At 36.9% G+C, this 17,300-nt stretch overlaps 1 protein-coding gene across 13 annotated transcripts in view; it reads left to right on the top strand.

The window, feature by feature from the left end:
* Positions 1-17,300, top strand: part of MED27 (mediator complex subunit 27) — a 156,027-nt gene that overhangs the window by 42,092 nt on the left and 96,635 nt on the right. For 5 of the 13 annotated variants that reach the window (XM_039506798.1, XM_039506802.1, XM_039506800.1 and 2 more), the window contains exon 3: positions 14,345-14,475. In XM_039506798.1, coding sequence (XP_039362732.1) covers positions 14,345-14,475 — 131 coding nt within the window. Of the gene's footprint in view, positions 1-4,881; positions 5,758-14,344; positions 14,476-14,701; positions 15,136-15,187; positions 15,273-16,365; positions 17,125-17,155; positions 17,273-17,300 lie in introns of those variants that run through there. The other 8 variants (XR_005589946.1, XR_005589947.1, XR_005589948.1 and 5 more) reach the window with 8 other exon arrangements.

Raw genomic sequence — 17,300 nt, 5'->3', positions numbered from 1 at the left:
TGGAAATAGTTGTACCTGAATAATATAGAAATCTCAGCACTTTTGAAGATTTTTATGTACAGAATCATGCTGAGATCGTACAACACAGTAAATTGATGTAAAATGGATTAATAATCTTGCCAGTATATCTCCCTGCTTCTTTGCCACTTTAGCTAGTTTTCACTTTTTAACTTAAAATTGAAACTGTTAAAATCCCATTATTAACAGTTATATCAGAAACAAAAGTTGCAAAGTCAAGCACTCAGAAGTTAGGAAATCAAGAATCAAGGCTGGACATGCAACCTTAAATTGGCCCTCTTGTGGGTACTTGTTAAATGTCTTTAAAAACATGATTGCAAGGTGTATTTTGCCCCCCCAAATCTCTCCCTCCTTCAGTACACAGGAATGGACAATGCTCGCTGAATGAGTAGCTATTCAATATTTTGTTTTATTTTCATCATTCAGTGTGTTACCATATGCCTTATTTACACATACACATCAGCCAAACACTGCACTGAACACAGAATTATTCATTTCTTCATGGTCTCTTTTTTTTTTTTAATAGTGCTTATCACAGTAGCATATAAGTGCTACAAAGAAGGAAACTGGCTGTATAAGAGGGGGAAAGACACTCCCATGATTTGGAAAAGTGACGTGCAGTTGGTGGTGGTGGTCTTGGACTATGACTAATGCCCAAACAATGCTCAAGAGTGGTGAGGAAACTGAGGCAGGGAAATGCATAAATCAAATTGATTTAAATCATTATTTAAATCACTAGTCAGGAAGACTCGATTTGATCATGGATTTCTACATAAAAGTGCATTCTTGTTGGTTGGTATAATCTTAATACATATTCTTCACAACTCAGAGATAGATGTAGGTTTCATTTTTAGAAGGTACACACTATGCATTTTTAAGTGATTTATTTTGAAAACTTTTCAGATTAGTTTTACAGATATATCAGAAAATGAATGATCGGTTATTTCATTTATCAAAGGTAATTGAAGCAGATATTTATTAAGTCTTTGGGAGGTGAACTACGTAATGCTGGGCAAGTCATGTACACAAAAATTTTCATAGGTGTCCACTGTTGCTCATTTCTGGCTACCCAACTTGAAACATCTATGGAGAAGTGCTGAGCGCTTGTAACTGCAGCTAAGGTCAGTGGGAGCTCTGGTCTGAATTTATAAAGTTCCATAGAATGCTAAATACTCTGAAAAATCTGGTCCTAGGCTTCTCAAATTGAGCACCTGAAATTAGAGGATACTTTTAACAATTTTGGCTTTAATCTCTGCACCTCAATTCTCCATCTGTTAAACTGGGAAGAACGAAGATACTATGATGCGTATGACATTGCGGGGAATTTGTCTGTACAACTTACGAATTCTGGTTAATATTGTGACGTTGTTGTTATGAAATGCTATATGTCTCTGTGTGCCCACCAGGGCTGACAAGGCTTTAAGCATGTCCTTTGCAGGCAGGGTACTATGGTGGTTCATTAATGACTGCCTGTTCAGCTGTTCAGGGTGAAGCACCTTGGGACAGTGGGTTAGCTGGTTCGGGCCTAGGAGTAGCTACTTCGTCCTACTTGTCCTGCAGACAATGGGGAATGGACAGTGGAAAGAAGGGGGGTGGGAGGAAGAAGGTGACAAAGCAGGTAGTTAGAAAGGATTAATGGGAAAGACTCAGGGAACCACCCAAGAAGCATTGGCTAGGACAGGGGAAGGCGGAGACAGATCAGCCAAGGTGAGAGAAGGAGAGTTAGGAAGAGAAGGCTCCATATTTGAGAAGATAAGTGACGCACTGCACCAGAAGCAAGGTAGATAAAAAACAGTAAGATTTTTTTAAAAAAAAATTTAAATTAGATATTTTAATTAGGTTTATTTTTAAAACGAAAAAAATTATTAAATTTAAATTTGAAATTAGTAGGCCTTAACATAGGTTGTAAAGTTTACTGTAATCTATTAAAATTTAAATTAAATAAATAAAGTAATTTTTGTAGTACATGTTTGCTGCTGAAGTTTTAAACAGTCACACCAGTTCAGAGATGTGAAACTCACTTATTAAACACTGGAAACAAAATTTGTTAAAATGCTAAACCAGCTTTTGACAACAGTCTTTCTGTAGGTTCAGAAAGAATATTGTATTCATTTCAGTTTATTCAGCTAGTTCAGTTCAATGACAATTTCATTCAAAGTTAAGAAACCAGTTGGGAGTTGAAAAAGTAGGACTAAATAACCTCTGCTTGCTTGGTTGCATGGGCAACCTTATTTCAGGCATTTCCTAACTTTAGTGCTTGACTTTGCAACCTTAGTATTCTTTTAACATAACCTTTTTTTTTCTTTTTTGAAGTAATTGACAATATATGTTATGAAATGAGTAAATCACTGTATGTTGGTCTCCAAATCTGAAATTTTTATTGGGACAGCAAAAAATATCTCAGATGTCACCGCAAAGAGCATGTTGTAAATATCTAGATAAATATAGTAAAAAGCTTTTTATGGATCCTGTTTCTTTCTCTTGGTGGTGGGGAAGGGGTAAATGAAATAATTGATGTGTGCGCTGTTAGCTGTCGACCAGGTTTCATGTGGCGTATCTCTCCTTTGGCATGCATATAGCAGCAGCACATTTAGCACCTCGCCCACAGCATCCACCTCCTGTTAGCAAAACTTGCCAATAGAAAAGCATTCAGAACTTCATTATTTCTACAACCTGAGTGCATTTGCAAATTAATTGATGTGTGGGAGGAAAGGCATCTGCTTTGTAAAAACCTTTAACTATTGCAGTAAAACTAGAAATAAAATTGGTGGTTATAGTAAACTGATATGTAATTACAGGTAGTGTGGCCTCCAGGATAATGTGGCACCTTGATGCCTTTTTCTCAGGTCATTACTGACTTGGGTGCTCACTTTCTTTAATACTGCATTCTGGCATTTGAAACACACATTGTTTGCTAAATAAGAAACCTTGAAAACAAATGGCAGACTAGACATAACACACTTTTTTTTGTTTTTTGTTTTTTTGTATAGCTAGTGGTTTCTTGTATGTTGCTTACTCAGCACAAAGCCAGATTTTCATTAGACCTATGAGTGACTCAGGGCATTTAAAGGCTCCTAATCTTGTGGGCTAATTGTGTTGCCCTACAATACCATTATAATTTCCCATGAAAAATAATATAAAGCATGTTCCATTTGTGTACTCATAAAAATCATTATAAGTACATGCAGAAAGTCTTGCATATCTTGAATAGTAGGGGGAAAAACAAACTGTTTTGATTCTCTCCCATAAAAGGTGGTTGTGACTGTCTTCTATTTCTGTTTGTTTAGTGTCTTGGACTGTACCCATTGCTATGGTATCTGAGCTCTTTACATATAAGCTATTGGTAACTTCAGTCAACTAAGCACTTCTTAGCTTAAATTGCACTCTGTTGTATTTCCTTACTCTTTCTAGTTTCTCTGATCAGTTAACTCACCCAGGTGTTGCAGACAAGGGTAAGAATGTGATCTGTTCTTGGAAGTAAGGATTACATAATCCATAGCTGTTACTCTTTGTGAAAGAAATCTGTGTAATGAAAGAGGTTTTAGCAAAGCAAATGGATTTATTACACCAGTTCAGACTACTATACTTTTTGGATTTGGTTGTAAAACATCTCTGTGCTTTTTGCACTCTCTAGTCTGAGTGTGATATTTAAACAGATGGACAGCTAATTTTTTTTATAATCCAGGCCCGTCTTTTCAAATGAGGAGACAAGGTTCTTATTTGTTTAACTTGCTACTGTTAAGAAAACCTCATCTATATAAAGTATCATGCTGTGCACTTAGGTCTCAGGGTTTGAGAATTTAATATAGCTATGCAGTTAAGCATTGGAGTTTTTTGTTTTTTTTTCACAATTATGATTTCAGACTGTAATCTTTCTGCAAGTGTAATGCCAGCTATTCTTGCACACTTATTTCAAACCTTATTAAAGTCATCATTTCCTTGTTTGGTTTTTAGATTTGGGTGCTTAATCATGGTGCAGGCAAGTTGTTCAAACCCATGTTATTTTTGTTTGGGGGCACATATTAACTTGTTTCCTTTTTCTTTTTGTAATCCTGAGTTATCAGGATTCTGATTAAATATCCTAACTTTTCAATTAAGAGTTATTTCCAAATTTAATTAACCCCAAATTGAAGGTAGGAACTCGGTTTTCACTTACATTCAGGTTTCCTGGTCACACTTTTATATGTTCCATCCTCTGTCTATTATAGAGTTTGTAAATAGTTTTGAAATGCCAGTTTGTGATATATGGGCCTCTTTAACATTTCTTTGATTTATGTGCAGCCCGGTGGGGAAAAAAGCAAAGGAAGCAAATTATGCTGGGGAAAAATGTTGCCAAGCTCCACTTTTTTCAGTTTTAGTTAAAAACTACATTTTATCAATCAAACCTGATGGATTTTGTTTTCCTTTCTAAAAGCATTCATAACTTAACTCTTTGAAGGCTTGAGAAATTTTTGGCCATGATTTTCAAAAGTGACTAGTGATATTTTGGGTGCCCAATTTTGAGGCACCTTTAAATGGCCTAACTTTTAGAGGTGGGTTCTTAGTACTTTTTGAAAATAAAGGCCATTTATGTCATTTCAGTTAGGGCTTCTAAAAATTGAGGCACCCCAAATCACTGTGTACTTCTGAAAATCTTGGCCACATGTTTCTCCTTCTGTGTACAGTCTAGATTAGTGTTACACAGCCTTTATTGTATAAAAGTAAATTTTAATCCTCAAAAATTTAGTTTGTAAATGGATTAAAATGAGTTTTCATTAGAGTGTATCCAAATGATGACAGTTTTGCAGTTTTATAATCTGTTCTCTCAAATTCTAGTCTTAAATGTCCTAATTAAGTGCAAAACATTATTTTTTTTCATGTCAGAAGGCCTGTTTCAGTGCAAAGGTACAACATATCCTGGAATTCATGAAAGTCAGTCTTGCTACGGGCTGGAAAGTCTGCACAAAAACGGCTTGATATCAGCAATGACCAGCGTCATGGACTGAGCATGAAGAAAAATGATCTTGTGGCACAAAGATGTAAAAAGGTTCACCTGAATGGCATTGTTGATACATATAACCAGATGAATCTTGGAATTGGGAACTCTCTCCATTAAGTCACAGTTCTACACTTTACTTGCTGATAAATGGATGTGGATGCTGAATCCAGCTTTTATTCCTGAAGTCATCTTAATTTTTCGTGAATTTCAAGAGATTGTATTGCCATTATTATGTCCCAGGCTTTCTCATCCAAAGGAAGAAGCATGGAACACACTGGAAGTGAGGAGGACACTTAAAATATACAAGCTAACCCATAAGTAGGGCTACGATATTGTCACGGAGGTCATGGAAGTCATGGAAACCGTGACTACCAGAGACTTCCATGACTTGAGCCCGTGACCTGTCCATGGCTTTTACTAAAAATATGCGTGACAAAAACTTAGCCTTACCTGTAAGTCCAAGGAACTCTGCCATCAAATGTAAGAAAGCATCAGAATCTTTCCATATCAAGATGAATGTCTCTGGAGTATAGAACCTATAAAGCAGAGCTGTTTGGAGCATGTTTTCTGAAACTAGTAGAGGTGTCTCAGGCAGAGGCAGAGAAATTTGTGCTCCATATGAAGAAATATACTGGGCAGCCACATGGTCATATGCGTGTTTGGCCAAAGGGTGCTGCACTCAGTAGTACTTCAGTGCAGTCCAACATATTCTTTCTAAATATTCATGTACATGGGTTGCATCCTAATAACCTTTTTATTATTTCCACTCTTAAGTAAAGACTGATGATAATCCCATTGTAGGACCTGTCTGTATTGAAGAATAAAAAAAGTAATGTTTAACTGAAAATTTTATTTACTCAAGAAGTAGAAGTCTACAAATGTAACTTATAGTGATATGAATGAATCTGGAAAAAGCCACTCTTCTTCCAGCCTGAGTGTGTCCACACAGGGTGGTGTTCCTGGTTAATTATATTAACCAATACAATAAAAGTGTGTGCGTGTGTGTGACAAGCCCAGAGGGTAAATAAAGCTGGGTTGTCATAATCTTTGTGGGAGACAACATATGCTACTCCAACATTTGCTCTTCTCCCCATCCCTCTTCGCCTACCAAAGTCTGCATTTGTTAATCTTCCTGGCTCATTTCAAAACACATCTAATTTTTTTCCTCTTAGGTGGCTAGGGGGTCTGTGTTGATTGAGGGCTAAAGGGTTGTTGCTTGTTTTGCTGAAAGTTCATTATCTTTGTTCTGGGTTTTATTCTTGAGCATTGTGCATTTTAATTACTGCGAAAGCAACCAGAGATAGAGAGAAGCACTTTAAAGAAGTTAAAATAATATCCCTACTGGGCTTCAGGCTGGTTCTCCACTGCTTCCACGCATGTGAAACACACACACACACACACACTACACACACACACACACTACACACACACACACTACACACACACACACACTTCACCCTCTCTCTACTCTTCTCTTCCTGGAACAATCAGCACTTCCGCTGCCTGTGTAGGAACTTTTAAAGGGGTCATGCTCTCTAAACCCCAAAGGGGTAACATAAATATTAGGTTTCTTTAAACTAGATAATAGTTCGATTTTGATATAGTCTCTTCAGGTTGAAATTATCCCAAAGTGCAGTTAAATTTTACTAATATAATGACCAAGTAGACCAAGTGTTTCAAAACACTTTACAAACCTGCATGATCAGCAGTGTCTCTTGCACAGACTTGGACACTGCAACCACTTTTATTAGAGGTAGAAGAGGGATGGAAAGTTGATCTGGATAATGGGCCTGTGACCAATGCTTTCAGGAAAGTGTGATGGATTTGTTAACTTCTACCTGGTCATAAACAAGAGACCAGCAGAGGAGTCTTTGGTGTAATATCTCATATGAAGGACAGAACTTTTATTGGTCCAACACTTTTTTTTTTTTAGGGTGATGATGCAATTTTAGTATTGGGTAGGAGCCTAACTTTGGAAGCCTACCTAAATATATGGACTCTATCGCCATCCTTTATGAGCCCCTCACAATAACCTAGTCAAGAAGGGGAAATATTATTCCCTTTGTATGCTCTTAATCTCTCTGTAAAAGAAGTATTTGATAGAGCTGAGGACTGAATCCAGACCACCAATCCAGTGCCTTAAATGCAAGGATTAAATGAAAACACCTGTTAGCAAGCTTTCCAGATCACACATGGACATTTAAGAGTAGAGGCCTGGAAGGATAGGAAATTATCTTCAAATAACGTTACGTTATATAAGGTTTTTGTTACTTGGCTCTTGTTTTTCAGTCTCTTCAAAAACTTGCAGTAGATGAATTATTGCTCAGATTAAAATCCAAAATTTTCCAATTACAGCTCATCAGGAGGGACTTGTACTTCTTCAATTAGCGTGAAGCAAGTTCTTGATTGTTTTTATTTATTTTATTATTGTTGCTTTAAACAAAAGGAACGTATCTACCTGATCCCATTAGACTGAAAATAGAAACATTCCAGTCAACAATTAAATATTGGCATATCAGGAAGAAATGATACTGGAATTCCTTTGCTAATCTAATTAGCTCTTGGTAACAGGAATATACTGTTTTATTTTGTTTTGCAAGTCTTCCATTTCTTTCACTAAGGTGGGTTGTGAAGTTATGTTGCCCCTTAATTTTCCCTTTCTTCTTTCCAACATCTTAATACTTCTCTGAAAGTAGTAAGCAAGGACAAGGTTGATCAAGTCACTGATTTACAGTCAGGAGTTCATACTGAATTTTTTTGTTTTGTTTTTGGAAGAAAATAAGAGACAAAACCACACTTGAAGGCTGCAGTCTGACACTAATTAAAACAGCACTTGCAGCATAAATATTGTGCTTAGAGAGAATGGAATAAAATAGACATAATGAAGGAGAGAAATTCTAAAATAAACAATGTTTAAAAACAACACAGACTGAGAAAGATACAAACTTTGTTTTCCTAGTATGCCATCAAAGAGAGCATTTTCCAATCTGCCAGTCTTGGGAAAGGACCCACTCATCCCTCTTCTACGGGACTGGGGAGCAAATGTAGGTCTCTTCAGAATGTTCCATATGGAACTGAGGCAGTGACACGCTGCATATGGCTTCAATACAAATAGAAGCAGTTACGTGGAAGAGATTTTAATAGAAGTGCAAGCTCTTTAGTTCTGCAGCCTAGTTGGGCCAAAGAGTGCAGGAAAAGAGGACAACTGTAATACTGGGATTTGAAGGAAGAAAAGTAATGGGATAACAGTTCTGTTACCTCCACAGATGGGGCACAATACTTGTTGCTTAGGCATCCTAGTCGGTCGGAAGGAGTGTGGGGAATATATTTTAAAAAAAGAAAAGGAGAACAAAGTGTTCTAATTGAGTTGGAAATCTAGAACAAATACATGATGTCTGGCTTTCCTATTAATTGAAAAGCCTGAAACATAGTTAAGCAGGAGAAAATAAATAAATCGGAGAACCTGCTCTTTTGGTCTATTGATGCTGTTTTGACCAAGTTGAGAATTCAGCTATCCTAAAATGATCAAACATTGTTTAGAAAAAAAAAAAAGTATTTCCAAACTGGCCTCATTATCTGAGATACGCTTTTAAAAAGTATCAATTAAAGTAATGTAACTTCTCTCTTGCCTGCCTTCGTCTGCAAAGATGAAACCGAGGGAGTGTTCTGTTGGCTTGCTCATAGCTGGGTTCAAAAGAACTATTACAGCTTTATAATAAACTCCCTTGTTAGCTGAAAGCAAGAAGTATTTTAATGAGGGGCAAAATACTGTGCATCTTAAAAGGAGAGAAATGTGCATGTTTTTGCTAATGTTATAGTGGCCTTAGAAAGTCCTGTGATGGATAAGGATCTGTCATTGCTTCCAGGAAGCACCTATTCTCAGGGAAGTTGGAACCAGATACTTTTAAAAACAAGTCCCTCTTGCTTCCCTCTTGCGCCCCCCCCCCCAAGCACTTTATTTAAAATATTATATACATATATGTTCCTGTAATAGTTAAAATTAAGATTTTGGAAAAAGTCACCCTATATGAACGAACACACATGAGTTTTCTGGTTTTAAATATTTTTTAAGCAAAGTAATTACTCAAAGAATTCTAAGGATTGTTAATATGTGAATTTATTGCACACAGTGAACTGACATGATCAAATACTCCAGGTGCTTTTTCAGTTTCTGCAAGCTAAATAATATCTTCAGTAAGTGGAGTGTAATGGCTTGTTTTGTCAGCGATCAACACAAGCAAAAGATCATTTGATCTAATATGATCCTAATGGTAAACCTTTGACTGCCAGAACCTGGGACTGGACAATAGAGGATGGATCACTGGCTAATTGCCCTGTTCTGTTCATTCCTCCTGAAGCATCTGGCTCCGGCCATGTCAGAAGACAGGCTGTTGTGCTAGATGGACTATTAGTGTGCCCCTATATGGCCAAACTTACGTTCTTAGCATTTCACTGGTAGTAAAGAGCTTAGCTTCTCACCAGCCAGTTGGATTTCCCCAAAACTGAAAGTTACATGGATGTGTTACTGTAATAGTGCTTCTGAATGATGGGGAATCCTGAGTGGCTGATATGATGATGATTTTTTAATACTGTCCAATATGTCAACATTCAGGTACAACAGGTATTTGCATATTTTAACCTGACAGCTGTTGCACACATTTAGCTTGCAAAATGCTAAACGGTAACTGTCAACAGCAGCTTGAGGGTGATATTCACTGAAAATATCAGAATAAAAGAAACTTCTGGCAGTCTAGCCATAGCATCTGATTTCTGGGACAGTTTTTATTGAAACAGTATGGTTACAATTGGAGAACAAATTTATTTGGAGAAATGTGATACTGGTATGTATGCAAAATACCTTTAATGAAATATTTAGAGTGTCTGTGACGAATCAGTTTGAGTCACATCTTTGATGTAACAAGTTAAGTAACTCATGAGATGGCTTATTGGTCTGCTCCTTCAAGGTGCTCAGCCTCCATTGAAATTAATGAGTTGAAAGCACTCCACATTTCACAATAAATGCTGAGCGCTGATTGGACCCTAAGGGACCCTGTACCATTCTTTTCTGAGGAATGAAGGCAGAAATCTTTTCAGTCATGTGACACACTCTGATGCTTAGAAGGAGTGGATGGACCAAGTCATAAACTTCTTGAACTGGTTTCATTCCTCTCCCTACTTGTATTGAATCCATTCTTGACCGATGTCTTCCGTTAAACATCCCAGGCTGGCTTGAGCTACAGAAGCCAAATATTTTTTCACCATCCAGGAGAGTGTGAGTTGGCTTTGAATTGAGTAAAAATAATAGCAAGTATTTTACAGTTTATTAATGTGAAGGCTATGATTCTTTCAATGTTTTGTTTTTAAGTAATACTAATAATTACTATTTATACAAGTGTTTCAAAGCACTTTTTTTTTCTTCTTCAAGAAATGCTGGAAGTATGCCAACAAAGGTGCTTTTCTGGATCACCATATATAGTAGTAATACTGTGAGCAAAATAAAGGTTGTCATGGAGTGTGGGGGAGTCCGGCTCTGCACCCCTCTTCCTGGGACTCAGTGACTCTCAGCCAGCCAGTAAAACAGAAGGTTTATTGGACAACAGGAACGCAGGCTACAGCAGAGCTTGTGGGCACAGCCAGGACCCCTCAATTGAGTCCTTCTGGGGTTCAGGAAGCTTAGTCCACAACTTGGGCTTCCCTGAATTCCAACCACCCAGCCCCAAACCAAAACTGACCCAACCCTCGCCAGCCAGCTCTTTGCCTTTTGTCTAGCTTCCCCGGCAAAGGTGTTGACCTCCCCTCCCCCCTGCCTAGCTCAGGTTACAGGCTGAGTACCTGTCCCTCATCTAAAGCCCTCCCCGGTTCTTCCATCCCTCACACAGACAGTCCCTACTCCATCACAAAGGTGTTGAGCTATTGCATGCCAGAGTGAACAAGTAGGGATAGTGCAATCAGTAAAACAATGGAATAATACTGTGTGAAATTACATATATTTTGCAGTGTCTTTAATGACCAGCTGAGATAACGTTTAAGACAGCTTCGTTACTCAGTGTTGCTAGCTTTCACTAATTTGTTGCGAATCTCATGGTTTTTCTTAAAGGTAATTTTCCTGGAGTCAGGCAGTTGCAAGGGAATCTCATATTTTTAAAGAGAATTTCTAGCTCTCATGGTTGCATAGAAACTCTTGAAAGCACCTTAAAGGCACAGAGACCAAAAGGCAAATAAAAGAACTCCACAATTTTAAGTAAATAAACCTGATTTTTTTTTAAGGTATGACTCATGATTTTTGAATAGTTGGTGTTGACAGTATTGGTTGTATATCCCATCTGTAAGATAATTCCTATATAGGAAACTGTGATAATAGAATGACTAATGGTTTTCTATTAGCTCCTATAATAACTGTACTGTGATAATTTCATGCTGGGAATAAGGGACTTTCTAAAAAGCCTATGAAACCAGAATAATAGAAAGAGTAACTGCAAATAGAGTAACAGAACAGAAAACCTAGAATAACCAGATATGATGAAAAGGTGTATTTCCCTCCCCCAATCCTTTATTCTGCTCACATTTGACCATGCCATAAAATGAACATATTATTTTGAAAAGTAGAGAACTATTATAGAACATTTCATGGTCCTCCTTTTTGAAACAAGAGTTGCTCTCATGGAACATTGGGAGATAAATGTGTGAATTGTAAGTGTATATTTTATGTACATATAGCACATTATTTATCTATATGCATTAAATCTCATCCTGTATTTGTAAATAGTAATAAATCTGAATTACCTTCAGCCTTGGTTCTGTTCTTCAGAACCTGAGACTAAGGAAACATTTTCCCAGTCTTTTTGGTTCAAAAATGCATTGTGTACAATACAGTATGTGATGCTTTAAATAATGTATAAATGAGATTGGACATGAGTTGCCTATCAGTTTTATTAACTTTGACCCTTTCTCTTATTGTAAAGATTTTTTTTTTAAATATTTAATGGGTCCTTATAGGTTTTTGACAGTTGGGTCTGTGTTCCTGGAAGCACAGAATTAGCACACACCTAATTAAGCAAAAGTCACTGAATTACTAGGAGTCAGCATTCAAGGACATAGTTTGTTTTCTGGAATACTAATTTTAAAAAAATGGTACATACTTTTCTTGTACCTTGCCCCAAATGTGAAATACACCAGAAGGTCTCTGAATAGTATCACATTTTAAAATGGTAATATTAATAATTCATCTGTAATAGTACTATTTTTGCTCTGTCTTTTGAGCAAGTGGCCAAAATGATGCCATTTGGGTAAAATACCTGTTGTGCCACTTTGCACAGAGAGCATGACTCTTCCAGAGTAGTGTCAGCAGGGACAAAATGGCTGAGTTTGCACTGATCATAATAAGATGCAATGAAGAAAAGGGAAGGGAATGTTTCTAGAGCCAGGAAGAGGTCTCCTGCCAAGCTGTCTTTCCCTTTAATTCCATAAACACTGTGCATATTGCACTCATTGCAAATTCTGGTAGTGGAGATAAAAAACTAAGCCCCTGACATTTTGAAACATTGTCTTTCAGACTTGTAGTGTCCCTTTCGTTCATTGATTTCCCATTTAAAAAAATTTGTAGGCGAAAAACAAATTTGAGCAAAATTCATTGGTCTAAGATGAGTTGTTAGAGCAATATGATACTCCTCCCTTTCCCTAGCTGAGGGTAGTTCTGCTTTTATTAAAACTGTTATACATCTTTGTCTGTGTCATAGTGCTGTATAAATCACATGGCAAATCGACCAAGTAAATCAGGAAGCTGTTAAAAAAGCAATATGGATGCTCTAAACACTGACATTTAAGTCTTATTGGCTCACTGGATAGCGTAATTCATTTTATAGCCATTTTCAAGGAGATCATTTAAATTGGTTTTGTTTCTTTCATTTTCAGTCACAACACTGTGGAACAGTGGTGTGTAAATGGATTTTATTTTCTGAACATTGTTAGGTTATGCTGAGGAAGCTATGACTTTCATATGTGGTGGTCATGAGATTAGTTTCCCTAAATCGTAAAATTGCTGACCTTTTCAAAACAAATGTGTAGACACTTTGACAAAACACTGATACAGGGCTACAGATATGGAAAGAATTCCACTTGGCTAACATTGAATAAATATCTGGTGCTTTTTACTTCAGAATCTGGGGTAGGGTGAACTCATTGATCAGGATGACTTAAGAACTGTTAAGGTTAAATTGTTAACTTATCCTTTTCATAATTTGGTTTCACCATAAGGACACCAGTATGTCTGAGAATGTGCTCAGTAAAATGGTCTTCCATGTTCACGTATGTCCTTCACATATGGTCTTTCACTGTCAACTAAAATAAATGCATGGAGAAGACTGCTACTTCAGATTACATTTTCATTTGCAAAATGAGCAGGTACAAGGAATTGAAACAAAAACTAGATTTTCCTAGTGTAGCCAGCTTCCTGATCCTCTTCTTTAAGGATCCCTGAATCTCTTGGTTTATTGTGTACGATCTGTTACGACAACAATTATTTGTGAATGGGTATCTTGTTCATTAAAAATCTGTTTATATAGTAAAATATTACTTCTTTGAATTAATGAGCACTATCAGTGAAAATGTGCCTATATTTATAGACCATTGGAATCTAGTTTGTGGGTTGGTTTATTATTATTATTTTATTATTCTGGTATGGGTCTCTGAAATGTCCAGGTTCACAAATTTATTTTGCATAGAGCAGCAGATTATGGGATCAGTTTTCCTGGCATCTGAAATAAATATTTAAGAGAAATTGGCTGCCTCTGTAGCATTTAGGTCAACTTGGACGCAACATACTGTCCTTAATTAGTTTGTATCTGTAGCTTATTAAACATTACAGTTTTTAATATATTGTGGGTTCTGCTTTCAAGACTAAAAGAGTAGTCTAGCAGAAATTATAATTTTGGTCACAGGTCATTCACTTAAAGCCTCCTATAAAACTAGCATGGTGACTTCAAATAGAAAAAAAAATCAGAATGCTTGGTTATTAGAGAGAGAGGATGTTCTAGGGTTTTATGAACAATACTGGGTTTCAGGAAATATTGATTCTGTTACTGGCTCACTTGCAGAACTGCTGTTACCTTGGTCAAGTTACTTAGTCTCTGTGGCTTAGTTTCCTTATCTATAAAATGGGAATATCTACCTTCCTCATGGACCTGTTGTAAAGTGTAAATTGTATTTAATATTTATAAAGTACTTGTATGGATGGTGCTATAAAGTGCAAAGTATTAGTTGCTGTCTTACTAGCAGCAAGTAGCTGTTGTGTGGGCAAACGGGAGGATTTTTAATGCACTGTCTCTTTGCTGATTTCACTTTGCTCTCTAGTTGCAGTACCATGCAGGGTTAGCGTCTGGCCTTTTGAATCAACAGTCTTTGAAACGTTCTGCCAACCAGATGGGAGTATCTGCAAAACGGAGACCAAAAGCCCAACCTACAACTCTTGTTTTACCACCTCAGTAAGTAGTGGAACATTTTGAGAGAGTTCTTATTGTGTGATGTGTTTTATTTTTAAATTAAAAATAAAACCTTTTAATATTAAGTGGCTTTTGCTATGGGCTTGCTCTGTGGAGGAGTGAGACCAGTAACTGGATGGGGACTACGGGTACCACGAAAACAATGTATTGCTGCCTGTCAGTCTCACTGAATATTGTTTTGGACTCTAACAACAAATCTGAATTACAGGAATTCTCCTTTCCAGTTGGCCTTGAAAGTATTTTTTGCAAGATCAGATTGACATTGAAGCAAGATTCTTCATTAACTGATCAGTGACTAGCAGATTTGAGTAGGTCTTTTCAGAAGGTCCTAAAAGACTGGAGCCAAAACGTCTTTGGTGCTAGTACTTTCTTGACAAATGCCTGTTCTCAGTCCATCTGTTCACCATATGTTAATTTTTCATTGGATTGAAACCTCCTTTACAGGTGACAAGCAATTATGAGGACACCTAGAAAATGTTTATGGAAATAGACAACAGCACTCTAGGCAGTCTGTGTTGTGATGCCAGAAACACTGAGACACTCACAACTAGGCTTATAAATAACTAAACTGTTTAAAATATTTAGTTATGTATAAGAAAATTATTATTATAGTAGGAAATGAAGTGTTAAGTGATTATTCAGGGTACTGAACATCCTTGTAGCTGGTAAAAATGGACTGCTGCCTTTCACGTAGAACAAGATCCACTGATGTATAAATACTATATTACTTCTCTCTTGTCACTGGAGTCTGTGGAACTGAGTCAGTGCTGGACCTAAAGGTAATCCAAGCTTTCTTAAGATAAAATTAAATGAGAGCAAAGTGCAATCAGCAGAGTTTTCTCCTTGTATAGTAACTTTAAACAGCTAGTAATTCAAAAATCTATCAACTGTTGTATCTCCTTACCAATATATCAATAGCAGGATGGTTAAAAAGGCTGCTTTAGCAAAATTAAATGATGTAGGGCCAAATATCACTCTGTTATATCAATGTAACTGCATTGACTTCAAACTGCGGTGGTAACTTGGGTAGACTTTCATCGAATGTGTGCATTTCTTTGGCAGAGGAGTCAAATTTATTTGGTAGAGAGAGACAAATTCCATTTTTAATTATGATTCATGGGCTAGAGTATTGTGTTGCCAATTCTCTCAATTTTATTGTGAGTCTGATGATATTGTTTTTCCTCATAGCCCCAGCTTCTGAAATCCTATGATTATGGAAAAATCTCAGCTTGTTGTTGGTTTTTTTTTTTTTTTTTTTTTTTTTTTAATTAAATCATGTTTCTAACCTTCTTGGTTGTGGAGGAAAGCCTGAAAATGTGACCAGAGTATATCATGCGTAGAATAGAGCCTTTAGTGTAGTAACTAAACTTGTAGTTACTGTTATATTATTGTTGTTTGTTCAATACCTTATTGCCACATTCAGCATCACTCAAGTGGAAAATATGCTCACCTTAAGGATCAGCTATATTTCTCTTCTCTACCACCTCACCTTTTCCCCCCCCCCCTTCCTTCTTCATTAACCTTTCTGTTCTCTCTCTTTTCACTGTTCTTGTGTCAATTCTTGTTTCTTCTTTCTGAATTTCCTTCCTGCATCAACTTCCAATTCCCAGTCTTACCCTTAGGCTTTACTCCCACTTCTACCCCCATTTTGCCACTAAAATAAGCAGTGAAAAAGTTAATGTTTACACTTTGGATCATTAGGCTTCAGAATCAACATGCCAGTGAGATTATTGGTAGGCAGGGAAGTTCACATCTTGCAGGCTGTCTGCAGATTCAGACAGTACTGCATCTGTTATACTTGATTCATGTTTGGAAGGTTTTCTTCTCAATCATGAGGATTAGAAAGTTTTTTTTGTTTTTTTTTCTCCCCAATGGAAGCTGGGTATATGCAGATTCTAAATATTTCCCATGGACCACATAAATTCATCATGAGGGCTGGATCAGGCCCATCGGCTGGATGTCTAACTGCTTTGGCCCGTGGTGAGAACAGAATTGTGGAAAGTTTTTAAGAGGTGTCTGATTTGAAAGTTGCAGTTGTTTGAAAATGTGATCCCCTCACCCAGTAAACTTGCTGGCATAGCAATATCATCCTGGGAACATCTCTTATTCAGATTCCTTCCTGCTTGTGATTAGTGATTCAGGGCCAACAAAATAAATTGCAGCAGTTGAAGGATTATTGAGATAAAAGGGCACATTATTAATATTTTCCAGTTGGGGTGAGAAAGTTTCCTTTGTGTGTTATCTTTCCAGGTGCTCAAATATTCTCAGTTTTGAAAAAAAAAGAGGGGAGGAAAAAAAGCTTACACAAGTATGTTGCATGTTGGGAGATCAGTTGATGCCTCAGTTGTTGTATGCATATTGTATAACCACATGCTGTGGTACCACTGCAGATAATCTGCAGTAATTCTGGTTTCTCTAATAGTGAACATATAATTGCATTTCCGTGGATTAAGATGACTACATGTTGTGCTACATTAATCAATATTTTATCTGCTTGTTCTGTCTGATATTTTTGTATTTGACAGTCCATTGTTATGCTTAATCTGATATCTTGCTTCAAAGTATAAAAATGGAGTGACAAATAGATTATGTTGTCCCAGTTGTGCTACAGTTTCATGGGTATAATGAGTTCTCCCTTCTCATTTTTCCTCATTCCTCATAGCAGCAGAAGCAGTATGAGAAGAATCTTCAGCACAAGCCAGATGTTTCCTTGAAAAGGCATTTTAGGAAGTGTAGAATTCTTCCCACCACTTTGCTATTATTTATGCCATAGAAATTCAGATATCTTGTATCTAATGTGTATTTGA

This window comes from Mauremys reevesii, linkage group 19, assembly GCF_016161935.1.
Source record: "Mauremys reevesii isolate NIE-2019 linkage group 19, ASM1616193v1, whole genome shotgun sequence".
Classification (NCBI taxonomy): Eukaryota; Metazoa; Chordata; order Testudines; family Geoemydidae; genus Mauremys; species Mauremys reevesii.
The sequence above is the reverse complement of the archived record's forward strand: the minus strand, read 5'-3'. Positions and strand labels throughout refer to the sequence as shown.